Source organism: Rosa rugosa, chromosome 7 (genome assembly GCF_958449725.1).
Source record: "Rosa rugosa chromosome 7, drRosRugo1.1, whole genome shotgun sequence".
Classification (NCBI taxonomy): Eukaryota; Viridiplantae; Streptophyta; class Magnoliopsida; order Rosales; family Rosaceae; genus Rosa; species Rosa rugosa.
In genome coordinates, this window is record NC_084826.1 from 32,018,317 (window position 1) to 32,031,059 (window position 12,743).

At 40.0% G+C, this 12,743-nt stretch overlaps 1 protein-coding gene across 1 annotated transcript; it reads left to right on the forward strand.

Annotated features, from left to right (window-relative positions):
* Positions 1 to 2,077: 2,077 nt before the first annotated feature.
* On the forward strand, positions 2,078 to 12,743 carry LOC133723969 (uncharacterized). Its single transcript, XM_062150835.1, has 3 exons — positions 2,078 to 2,370; positions 11,172 to 11,582; positions 11,669 to 12,743. The coding sequence occupies exons 1-2, from the start codon at positions 2,098 to 2,100 to the stop codon at positions 11,457 to 11,459; spliced, it is 561 nt and encodes a 186-aa protein (XP_062006819.1). The 5' UTR covers positions 2,078 to 2,097; the 3' UTR covers positions 11,460 to 11,582; positions 11,669 to 12,743.

Below are 12,743 nucleotides of genomic sequence, written 5' to 3' on the forward strand. Positions count from 1 at the left end.
CGCTTCTGACGGAGACGGAGGAGGAGTGGAGGAAGAGGAAGGAGTTGCAGACGCAGGCTTGACGATGACAAAGTGTTTTAAAACAATTATACAGCTATATATATTATTTTTGTTTGCAATATACCAATACCATGCAAGTGGTCCGGTGGTTGGGGCTTTCATTTGCATGTGTGTTGGTAGGGGTTCGAGTCTCCCCAACCTCAAAATCTGGAGTTAATTTTGGATTTTTCCATATTTGGTTGGCCAAGGTCAATTTGGGAACTTCACTTCGTGCGGGCCCCACTTTTGATGAGTTGGAAATGCCATGTCAGCATTTAACGTCTGAAATTGACGGAATTGAGTCGGAGGGACCTATTGGACGAGAATATGATAGTGCGGGGGTGTTTTTGATGAAATTGAAAGTCGAGGGACTGAATTGATGTGAGGTCCATACCACAGGGTGGTAAACAGTATTTAGCCCTAACTATTAATAAGGGCATTTAAGTTTTTTGAATTAAAATATAATTTTAAATAAAAGTCTAGTTTAAAATTCAAATAGAATGTTGCCTACCTAATTATTAATGAAGGCATCTAAGCCTCTTTAATTAAAGGGGCCGTGACCACTTACCCAATTTTAGCCTAAAAATTGTCCACTTACTCCACTAAGAGTTTTTTAACCCCATTTACCCAATATAATCTCTAGTAACAGTATTGCCCTCATTTTAATTAATGAATTACACTTATCTATCTCTCTCTCTCAGACTCTCTCTCTCCCCCCACCGATTTCTCTCTCCTCGTCGACTCTCTCTCTCCCCCCCCCCCCCCCCCGATTTCTCTCCTCCATCCCCCGAATGCGGCAACGCCGTCATTCCGCCATCCCCGTCGCGCCAAATAAAAGGGCCGCCTCCTCCAAGCAAATCGATCCCCAGCTTGGATCTGTGAACCCAGTCCAGATCGGATCAGATGAGTACAGCGAGGCATCTGTGAAACCCAGTCCAGATCGGATCAGTCTGATCCGATTCGATCCAGGCCTACGACGTTGCCCGACCACCCTCGATCCTGCACCTCCGATGCGCTTCGGCTCCGCCTCGTTCCAATCGAACTAGAAGATGATGATGAACGATGGAGATGGTCTGTGGAGATGGCCAGTGAAGTTAACCACTCTTGCATCGGCCTCACACTCCGGTGGGTGCCCAGAGCAATTTCTGGGTGCCCAGAGAAATTTTTTTTTTTTTTCGGTATCCTGAGATTTTTTTTTATTTTTTTTGTATCTGTAATGTATTCATTTTGGTTCACTTGAGGGCAATAATATGATTATTGGAGGGCAATAATATGATTATTAGGAGGCAATAATATGAGTATTGGGGGACAATAATATGATTACTAGGGGGGCAATAATCTGATCAATTGTGCCTGTAGTGTATTCATTTTGGTTTCGGGAGTTTATACAATTCACTGGACGAAAATAATATGATTATTGGAGGCAATAATATGATTATTGGGAGGCAATAATATGAGTATTGGGGAGCAATAATATGATTACTGGGGGGCAATAATATGGTTATTGGGTATTATTAGGGGGCAATAAATTCAGACGCCGGAATCCCGACACCAGTCCGGTAGCCGGATTCCTGTGACCGGTCGCCGGATTCCGGTCATCGGTCGCCGGATTCCCATCACCGGAGTCGGCGGCCGGCCACTGGTCACCGAAGTCCGGCAAGGTGGAGGATGACTTCTCCCTCTAAGTGAGAAAGAAAGAGAGGGCAAAAAAGTCCCAAAAATAAATAAAAATAATAAAAAAAGAATTAATTGGGTATTAGGGAAATAATCCCTTAGAGTGGTTTTGGTAAATGGGGTTAAAAAACTGTTACTGGAGCAAGTGGGCAATTTTTAAGCAAAAATTAGGTAAATGATCATTTCCCCTCAATTAAAAGGTACAGGCGTGTTGTCATGTTAGTCGTCAGCTAGCTGGAGTCAGCAAAAGCTGAGTACAATATGATCAAACTTTCACTCTCAAGTTTATGGAAGTATTAGCATTTGTGTCCAAAAGCAAAGAAAAACCCATTTGTCATCCTGAAACAAAACAAAAGAATGAAGAATGTGCAATGAGCTGCTAAGATGGGGAGAAGGAGACAAGAGGGTTGTGAAAATGGTGATGGAGGCGAGAAGAAACGGAGTCGAACGGGTCTGAGGAGCCAGAAAGTTGACAACTTTAGTGAGTTAGAGTGGGAGCGGGGGAAGGGTAAAAGGGGTGGGAGGGTTAGGGTCACTTTATCAACTGGTAAGACGCCTCAGGGAGAGCCAGAGATGAAGGACAATGTTGGGTCCTCGGAAGCTACGGCGCAGACCACCCAGCTCTTGGTTTTTCACCGGCGTACATTTGTCACCGAGGTACCTTTAAATTTTAATAGTAGCATACAACAAGAGGTAAAAATCACCTTCAGAGGTTGTCACAATATATGTTCTTCTTGCCACTTTAGGTGCTGACATTGATGATTTAACCACAGTTGAATCTTGTTTCTTGGTCATGTGATTCAGTAGTGTCAATTGTTCTTTTGCCACTCTAGGTAAGGCTGACAAGATTAGTTACATTGGGGCTCTTCAGTTTCAATCTAACTTTAAGGACTGTTATTGTCTTTGATGAAAATTTCCACGAGTCTTTTGTAAAATTCAGCTCCTAAATATTTTCTTGAAATTTGAAATTCAGGCATAGAGCTTGTATTAGGTCTTTTGGAATGAGCTTTTCGTATCTGTTCCACTATCAAGTTCATTTTGCAATTCACTTTTTACCAACCATTTTCTAAATATAGTCTCTGATGCTCAAGAATATGACTTTGTATTGCTCATAAAGTCTTTATGTGTGCTGCACATAAATAGTTTATCATGCCTTTATGAATTTGATAAAAAGGCTATAATAATGGGCCTGTGGTTCATTTTCTGTTATTTTGTTGTTCTAAAAAAAAAAAAATTGGAATGGATTTACATAGAACAGTCAGCAAACGAATTTGACTCTCAACCCTGCATATAAGTAGTCGTTGCCAGACAACTAATATACAGAAAAATGCTCATAGTAACTAAATGCAAAGTTAAGAATACGGGGTAATTTTTGTTCATGACAATTTTAATTATTAGGGAAGTGTTTTAGAGACTAAATTCACTTTTGACCAATTCTCAGACTTTTTAAGATAACTGCAGTTTTGTAGTACTTGTGTTTTCATCTAAACTTGATCAATACTTTCTTTATTTGGATATCAGGCATTAGAGGATCTTCTACTCTAAATCATTCTAATTTTTGTTCATTGTTCCTTGGTAAAATTTCAGAGTTATTAGAAAACTTTTTGATTCTGTGTTCATATGATTGTCCCTATTGAATAATAATAATAGTAATGCATGTTGTAAATCATTATGGCTATATCATGTAAATAGATATAGGGTAAATCATTATGTTGTTATAGGCTTACCCTTTCCATGTTTTATGGATGACTTTAGGAATCCTTGTTTTATGGAGGACTTTAGGGGTCCTTGTTTTATGGAGGACTTTAGGCTACATGTTCCCTATCTTCCACTATATGTAGTCCATTTCTCATCCATGTTATGAGATGAATACAGAAAATACTACACTCCTTCTCTGCATCTAAACTCTCTCTCTCTCTCAAGTTCTTTGAAGCAAAGCTCTCTCCATTTTCTGCATGAAACACTTTCTATGTTCGTTTTACAACACGTTATCAGCACGAATAGCTCTACGATTTGGATTGCAGATTGACAAGAGGAGAGGTGAATAACTCTTGGGTTGCAGAGAAGAGGCAGTTCATCATTCAATCAACTTCACTCTACCAGCTCTACAACCAAGTAGGTTTTTCCAAACAAAAACCGATTTTGCTGTTTCATTTTACCTTCTGTTCTCTGTGTTCCAGTATTTATTTGAAATAGTAAATCAACTCCAAAACTCACCAAATTTTGTATGCTGGAACCCCTGTGTGTTTACTGTATCTCTGTAAATTTTCATATTTTTCTGGGTAGTTTTGCTTAGTGTTTCAGTTCGTCTTTCGACTGTTGTTCAGTAGGAACTGCAGTCATGATTTATGACTTTTGTTGAAGCATCTAGTTTAACCTAATCCTCTATGAGAGACACTTATTTCTCTTGCACTATAATTGGCATAATTGAATGAGAAAAGGGAAAATCAGTAGCTTTTAATTTAGCTATCAACTTCTTCAGTTCATGTATATTGTGGCAAATATTTATATATACTTGTTTGGACTTTGTGATAATGATACATCTTTCCTTCATTATTTATTATGATAATGTTTTGTGGTGTTACCTGCTCATATTAAATTTAAATATTTTACCCGCTTAAATTCTTTGCATTAGAATATATATGTGCGGAATGCAGGTACTTAACGAACCGGAAGTTCACACACATAAATATTGAACCAGAAGTTCATACATAAATATTGAACCAGAAGTTCACACGTATCGAACCCGTAGTTTCGATAACATTGAAAGGTTATGAATCTTTCCAAGTAGGCGCACCCAATTCGATGCGATGTCTAGGCAAGATACAATGAGGCTGTGTACTTAAGAGAGCCTCGCTCCACCCAAACCTCATACTCTTACCTGGTCGTATTTAATTGGAGTTACCCAAAGGGTTGAGTAATAACTTTTCATTCCTTGGCAGACCAGCTTGAGCCCAGCAGGCCCACTCTCCCTCTGCGGGACCTAGCAGCCTAGCAGGCCTCACACACCATTTGAATTACGCATGAAAGGCCGGGTCACAAGCCCGCAGACTAAGCCCGATAGGCTTCACTATCAAGCCCACTCCTTTGGTCCAGCAGAATCAAATAAAAGGAAAAATGATTTGATATTGTAAATAGATTCACCATATTTAATATGTGTAATTAATTGCCAGAAGCATTTATTCACATAATTGTGTGATAATTAATATGTTATTTTACTAGCATGCAATTAATATCTCAATTGATTTGTGATTTCCATTTATCCAATTTGTGAGATTATTTCAATTTGCTCAATTCAATATTATTGTGTTACTTGTCTAAATTTTCGCACTAGAATATATGTGTAGAAAATGCAGGTACCTAATGAACTAGAAGTTCTAAATGAACCAGTAGTTCATTCACATATCGAACCTGTAGTTTCGATAATGCCATTTAAGAAACTTGAAGTTTCCTTCATAAATTCACCACACATGATAAAACCAGTAGATTTTACATGTTTAATCTGATTTTCCATACCATGTTATAGAACCTGAAATTCCTATTAGTTGCTTATGGACGATACTACCCAAAGCACTAAGATTATTTGTTCCTTTCCTGTAAGAAATGCCAAATCTCAACAAACTTGACTTTGTTGCTTTGGAGGTTTCCAGAAGAAACTATCTAAAGTGAACTCAAGATGTGAAAATTCATCTGATTGCAAAGAAGATGAGATCAACAATCAATGCTAACAATGTCGTCATTGAGGCTTTTAATATGAGTGCCATAATTTTCAAAGGAAACATATGGAGAAAACACTCCAAGTTGAGTATCCGATGAAGAGGATACACAGACTCTTTGGGTCGCTCTAGAAGAGCACTTTCACCATCAAATGACCATTTTCTTGCTTGAAGCAAGACATGATTGGCAGAACGAAATTAGCCCATATGACCGTCTGCCACTTGGCCAAAGCCCAAGAGGCCATGTAATCAGGCTCCACGTGGCCAAGGCCCACGTGGTAGGAACCATGATGCCATAACTCAGCAAGCCCAAGTTGAAAGGAACACTGGTCCGGCCCGCTGCCACCAGAATCAGCATGATCTTTGTTATCAATGTGGAGGAATTGACTGCTGGTCCCGCACCTGTTGTGCGATAGCCTAAGCAGTAGATGAGTATTACGCCGGTCGCGGAACTCGAAATACCAACTTTATTAAAGGGTCATTTTCTATCGATTCCACACTAGAGATCACAGATTTTCAGGCAGTTACTGAACATACCGAGGATTAGAACTCGAAGACATGGGTATAATTGGCCCCTTGTGCCATATCTATTTCATCTTAATGAATGAAACATCTTCGGATTTTGGTGATTTATGTTTTCAATTATTTTGGATTATAGAAATGTGGTTATGTTCGAATATATTTAATTCAATAAACTTATTCATACATGTGATCCATTGAATTAAATAAATGCATAGGCATATTCTGTGGGGAAGTTTGTTGTCTGGTTAAAAGTGCTATTACGCACACCATACTCCCAGATCAGAGATATTTTTCAAACTTATTGTCTATTCATACCTCTGTGACAACCGTATCAGGCCAATCCAACCTGATAGAGGGTTATGGCAAAACCCACTATATGTTGTCCAATGGTACTGAACCTACCATTAATGAGGCTTTATAATCTCCACGTTCCAGAAGAACGTTATTGAGTATTAAGGATATTCGAACCAACGGTTATCACGCTGAAACCACTGAGAAAAATGAGTGTAATATCTTTGCATAACCTCCAAAGTGTGTGGCCAGAAGCGTACATTGGAGAAATTGGAATCTGTTAGCTAGATGCTAACTAATTTAAGCAACTACTTGCTATGGCATGACCGTTTGGGACACCCAGGTCAAAGTATGATGCACCGTATCCTCAATTCATTGCAGGTGCATCCCCTTCTGAATAAGGGTCTTGTATATAATGACATGCTATGCCATACTAGACCATCATATGCAAAGACTAGTACATACACCACCATTTTTCTGCACATAATGCAAGGGAAATTTGTGGACATATATATCCAACCACCATGTGGACCAGTTAAATATTAATGGTTTTGGTTTATGTATCGACAAAGTGATCACATGTTACACTATTGTCCACAAGAAAACGCTGCTTTTGTTAAACTCTCACCCATATCATGAAATTGAGGGTTCACCACTCGGATTATCCCATAAAGTCTATAAGACTTGATAATACCGGAGAGTTTACATCGAAGTCTTTCGATGATTATTGCATATCCCTTGGGATTGATGCTGAACATATAGTTCCCTATGTTCACACCTAAGATGGTCTCGCAAATAGAATCTTGGTAATGCGCACCAAGCTTCTAGTTTTTGCGTGGGGCTATGCAATCTTGCATGCAGCTATGTTGGTCCCGTTGAGGCCCACTGCTACCCAACCTTACTCCGCGTTACAGTTGGTAACTGGGTACGAACCTGATGTTTCGCACTTACTCGCATTTGGGTATGCAGTCCGCGTGCCAATTGTGCCGTCACAACGTACAAAATTGGGTCCTCAACGAAGGATGGGCATATATGTCGGTTATGAATCCCCATCCATTATACGCTTTTTAGAGCCCTTGACAGGCGATCTCTTTACCGCTAGATTTGCGGATTGTCACTTTGATGAGACAGTCTTCCCGCCGTTAGGGGGAGATAAGAACGTTACCGTTCCTGATGAACGACGTGAATTGACGTGGAATGTCCCCACTATGTCTCATCTTGATCCCCGAACCGCACAATGTGATAATGAAGTGCGGAGAATTCTAGATCTACAGAGTGTAGCCCAAAATATGCCAGACGCTTTCTCTGATCTAGCTAAAGTGACGAGATCACATATACCTGCTGCAAATGTGCCTGCAAGGATAGATGTCCCTGTAGGACGCGTCGTCCTAGATGGACGAGGTACGACCATGGCGGCTAACCAGTCACATATCCCTGCCCAGAAGCTAGGTAGACCACTAGGTTCGAAGGATTCTTATCCCCAGAAGAGGGTAAACTCGGCACAAATGAATCTTCTTGACATCGCAATCTCAAACTGATTCATCTCACGAGATAAATCCGGATTATGGGTCCGTCCTAGAAGAGACGACGTTGGGGGACGCTCCAACATTTGAACCCACTCCCGAGAATAGAGAAATCTCGGTAAATTTTGTGAGATTTGGAATTTGAATGAGATTATCATCGATGATATATTAGTATTTGCGGTGGCCACCGAAACTATAATATGCGATGATCTCGAACCTTGCTTTGTTGATCAATATCAACGAAGAGACGACTGGCCAAAAAAGGAAATAAACAATCCAGGTCAAATTAGATTCCTTAACAAAGAGAAAGGTGCTTTGAGCCTGTTGTTCCTACACCTTCCCATGTTAAACCTGTAGAATTTAAATGGGTATTTGTAAGGAAGCGTTATGAGAAAAACGAGATTGTGATACACAAGGCTCGTCTAGTGGCGCAAGAATTTTCTCAACGCCCTGTGATTGATTACGAGAAGGCGTATTCTCCCGTAATGGACGTCATAACGTTCCGCTACCTTTTCAGTTTGGTAGTTTCTGAAAAACTGAATATGCAGCTTATGAATGTGGTCATAGCTTATCTCCATAGGGATCACAATACAGAGATATACATGAAAGTTCCTGAAGGACTTATGATACCCGATGCAAATAGTTCTAGACCACGGAACACGCTCTCCATTAGTTTTGAGGCGTTCACTTTATAGATTGAAAAAATCTAGACGGAGATGGTATAACTGTCTAAGTGAATATTTGATCGGGATGAGATATGTGAATAATAAACTATGCCCATGCGTGTTTATGAAGGAAACAAGTTCCGGGTTTGCAATTGTGCGGTCTATGTCAATGACATGAATTTGATTGATATTCCTGAAGAAATCAAAGAAACCGCAAAGCACCTGAAGTCAGAATTTGAGATGAAAGACCTTGGGAGAACAAATCATTGTCTCGGAGCCCGAGCACAGTGCAGATGAATTTTTGGTCCATCAACCAAATTACATCCAGAAGATGTTAAGACGCTTTAATGAAGATAAAAGCAAGCACACCCATGGTCGTCTGAAGTCTAGAGAGAACCGTATCATCCTGCAGATGATAACGAAGAGATATTGGTGTCAGAAGTCCCATATCTAAGTACAATAGACCATGGGTACTTGGCTCAATGCCCTAGACAGGACATCCCATTCGATGTGAACTTGTTAGCTAGATATAGCTCTGCGCCAACACGCCGCCACTGGAATGGCCTAAAAGACATTTTTCGCTACCTTAGAGGTACGGCGGATATGGGCTTATTCTATCCCTATGCATCAAGGAATGAATCAAACCCACTTGATCCTCAGAATGATGCTGGCCTTGTTGTATATGCTGATACAGACTATCTATCAGACCCGCACAAGGCGCGTTCCCCAACTGGTTATGTCTTTGCCATTAGGAATACTGCAATTTTCTTGGAGGTCTACAAAACAGACCCTTGTTGCTATCTCTTTGAATCATGCTGAGATTCTAGCTCTTCACGAAGCAGTACGTGAATGTATATGGTTGAGAGCCATCACAAGGCACATGTGGGCTGCATTCCACCATTGATGAACCAACCACTATCCACGAGGATAATGCTGCTTGCATCAAGCAAATGAAGACGGGTTTCATCAAAGGAGACAACACCAAACATATTGCACCAAAGTTCTTCTTCAATCAGCAACAATAGGAGCATCAGAAAATTAAAGTCAAGCAGATTCGATCTGAAGACAATCGTGCAGACCTCTTCACTAAGTCACTACCAAAGTCTACATTCCAGAAGCATGTACAAGGTATTGGTCTACGTAAATTATCTGAATTACCTAACATGTAATTTTCAGGGGGAGTTGAAATCAGGGGGAGTATCCAGAAGCATACCCACTTGACCATCGTGTACTCTTTTTGTCCTTCGTCTAGGGTTATTTTGTCCCACTGGGTTTTGTTACCTGGCAAGGTTTTAACGAGGCACATCTTTAGCATGGTCGCTCCACTTATACTACATCCTGAAGATGTTTTGATTCAATATATATGCATTTGCTCATCTTTTCCCTTCGACCACGGGTTTTTCCCACTGGGTTTACCGGGCAAGGTTTTGGTGTAGCAAATCTAAATGCATCCCTCTCGTAGACATACTACCTACTTATGATGCTAATAAGAAGACTCCACTTATCTCCGAAGCTGTGATATTACTACTCCACACTCATGCGCGTTGTGCTCTTTTTCTCCTTCGACCAAGGTTGTTTTTTTCCCACAGGGTTTTTATTACTTGGCAAGGTTTTTGATGAGACAACTTAGAAGCGCACAACCCATGCAACACTATTGACATGAAATATCCAAGGGGGAGTGTTGTAAATCATTATGGCTATATCATGTAAATAGATATAGGGTAAATCATTATGTTGTTATAGGCTTACCCTTTCCATGTTTTATGGATGACTTTAGGAATCCTTGTTTTATGGAGGACTTTAGGGGTCCTTGTTTTATGGAGGACTTTAGGCTACATGTTCCCTATCTTCCACTATATGTAGTCCATTTCTCATCCATGTTATGAGATGAATACAGAAAATACTACACTCCTTCTCTGCATCTAAACTCTCTCTCTCTCTCAAGTTCTTTGAAGCAAAGCTCTCTCCATTTTCTGCATGAAACACTTTCTATGTTCGTTTTACAACAATGCAAAGGTTTTAACTCAGTATGCATACCCAATAATTTTACATTGTTCAAACATTAAGTTTGTGCTGCTAATATAAATCGATTCCAGTACAATGCAGATTATTCTTCGTTGAAACTTTTATTTCAGGTTAAGGTTTTCAAAATCATCAGTTGGACCAAATGCATTATACTTTTAGTCACGTTGTGAATTTGGGAACACTTGATGTTTTGAATGTGTGGGAGTGCTTATTTCTTCTGTGTCAGCAGAGTATTGTCCTTGACTGCAGACACCACACTTTCTTAATTGAGTCTTCTACATTTAGAAACTCATGTCAATAACCTTTTGAAGTTCCATTTAATTTCAGTACTCAAGTTTTAACTTAAGTTGCTGTGTTATGTTCTCTGCAATTTACTAAGTTTACTCGAGTAATAAAGTTGTTTTCAGTATTCATTATTAGCAGATATATGTACACAAGTTAGTCAAACTTGTATCAGCTTCATTTGAAGCCTTCTGATATAGATTCTATTTTCATTATAAGCACATGTCTTTTCATGTACTCTTAATGGCTCCTGTGATTCATGATTATGAGGTTCCATTTAGAGACTGCATACAGGATTGCTCAGAGGAGATCTATTATGGCCAACTGATGTTAGTTTCTATATGTTTATACTTTGTTCATCATACCTGCAAATTTGTGTTCTTTTTATGAGTACAATCTTAATTTAATTTACAAGTTTATGTTTGTTATTGTAGCCTCTGAAGAACTTTGAATTGAGAAGTTGTGAAAATGAAAGAATTAAGCATATCGAGAGAGAGGAAACTGGAGAAAGACAGAAAGGAGGGAGGGGAGAAGAAATGGAGGTCCAAACAGTTGACCGGCCACCAGCACAGCACCCTGTTGAACAATGTAGCATTACGCAGGTGTCGAGAGTGGAAGAAACAGGAGGACATCAAGAAATAATTAGAGAAGAAGAGGAGGTGCAAGCTATCGAAGAGGAGGTGCAAGCTATTGAAGAGCAGCCTTCACCACCGGCTGCTTAACGATGTAGCATTGGACATGCATGGAGTGAGGAAGAAGTTGGAGCACTCAACACAGGATCGGGTAGTGAGGATGACTTCCAGATCATTGAGGTGAAGCAATCACAATCCCCAGTGGCTGCAGGCGTGAGTTTTTGTTCTAACTTGTGTATTTCTTTATCATTTTACATGTTGTGTTGTACTGATGATGGTTCTTGTACTTCGGTATTAAGTCTAGGCGCTCTATCCAAGCTTTGGGGTTTCTGGAAAGTTATCTCGGCCAGCACGAAGAAAGCTTGGCCAGCACCAATGAAGCTTCAATCCCCAATTTGGATGAGGTTGCTTGAGCTAAGGCCAACATCCAAAAGATTTCCACTCTCTCTATTGATGAAGTCATGGAATCTGAGTGTGTTGGACGCTTCAAATCATCGTTGGAATTTTTGCTCAAAGCTGATGACAGAGCTGGAGCTCAGTCGGCAAATATAGAACCTGTCTTGGGCAAGCTGGCTTTGTTGGAGTCCAAATATCCCACAGCTAGCAAAATCACTGATGAAGTGAATGAAGCATCTAAAAGGAAGTCAGAGCTGAAACAAGAAGTAATGCTCTATACTATCCGCTCATTTGAAGCTCAAAAGGAAGAATCCGAGTTGCTGAATCAAATCAATGGAAAAAAGTTGATGATTGAAGATCTCAAGCAAAAATTGGGAGATCTCAAGGAAAAATTGGCTGCAGAGGAAGCACGCCTGAAGGAATTGGAGCAGTCCCATGCTAAACAGATAACCAAAATGAGTGAGTCCAATTCCGGGCGTGAAAAGGTTCAGCATATGCTTTATAATCACTGTATCCATGAGAACACTTGGGTGAAGAAAGCTTTGCAAGCTCAAAAGGATTTTCTGTCTGTTGAAGCAACTTGGGTTCAGATGCAAAAACTTCTTCCCCTAATTTGCGGCTGGAAAGAGGAAGCAGCAACCCCTTGAGGTTTTGCAAATGAAAAAAATGTAGTGATGCAACTCAACTTTTGCATGCATAGGCATGTAGAGATTTAGGAACAAACAGAACTCAACTAATGTTAAAATGTCTACATCCCTATGCATGCAAAAGTTGAGTTACATCACTACATTTCTTTCATTTGCAAACCCTCAAGGGGTTGCTGCCTCCTCTTTCCAGCCGCAAATTAGGGGAAGAAGTTTTTGCATCTGAACCCAAGTTGCTTCAACGGACAGAAAATCTTTTTTAGCTTGCAAAGCTTTCTTCACCCAAGTGTTCTCATGGATACAGTGATTATAAAGCATATGCTGAACCTTTTCA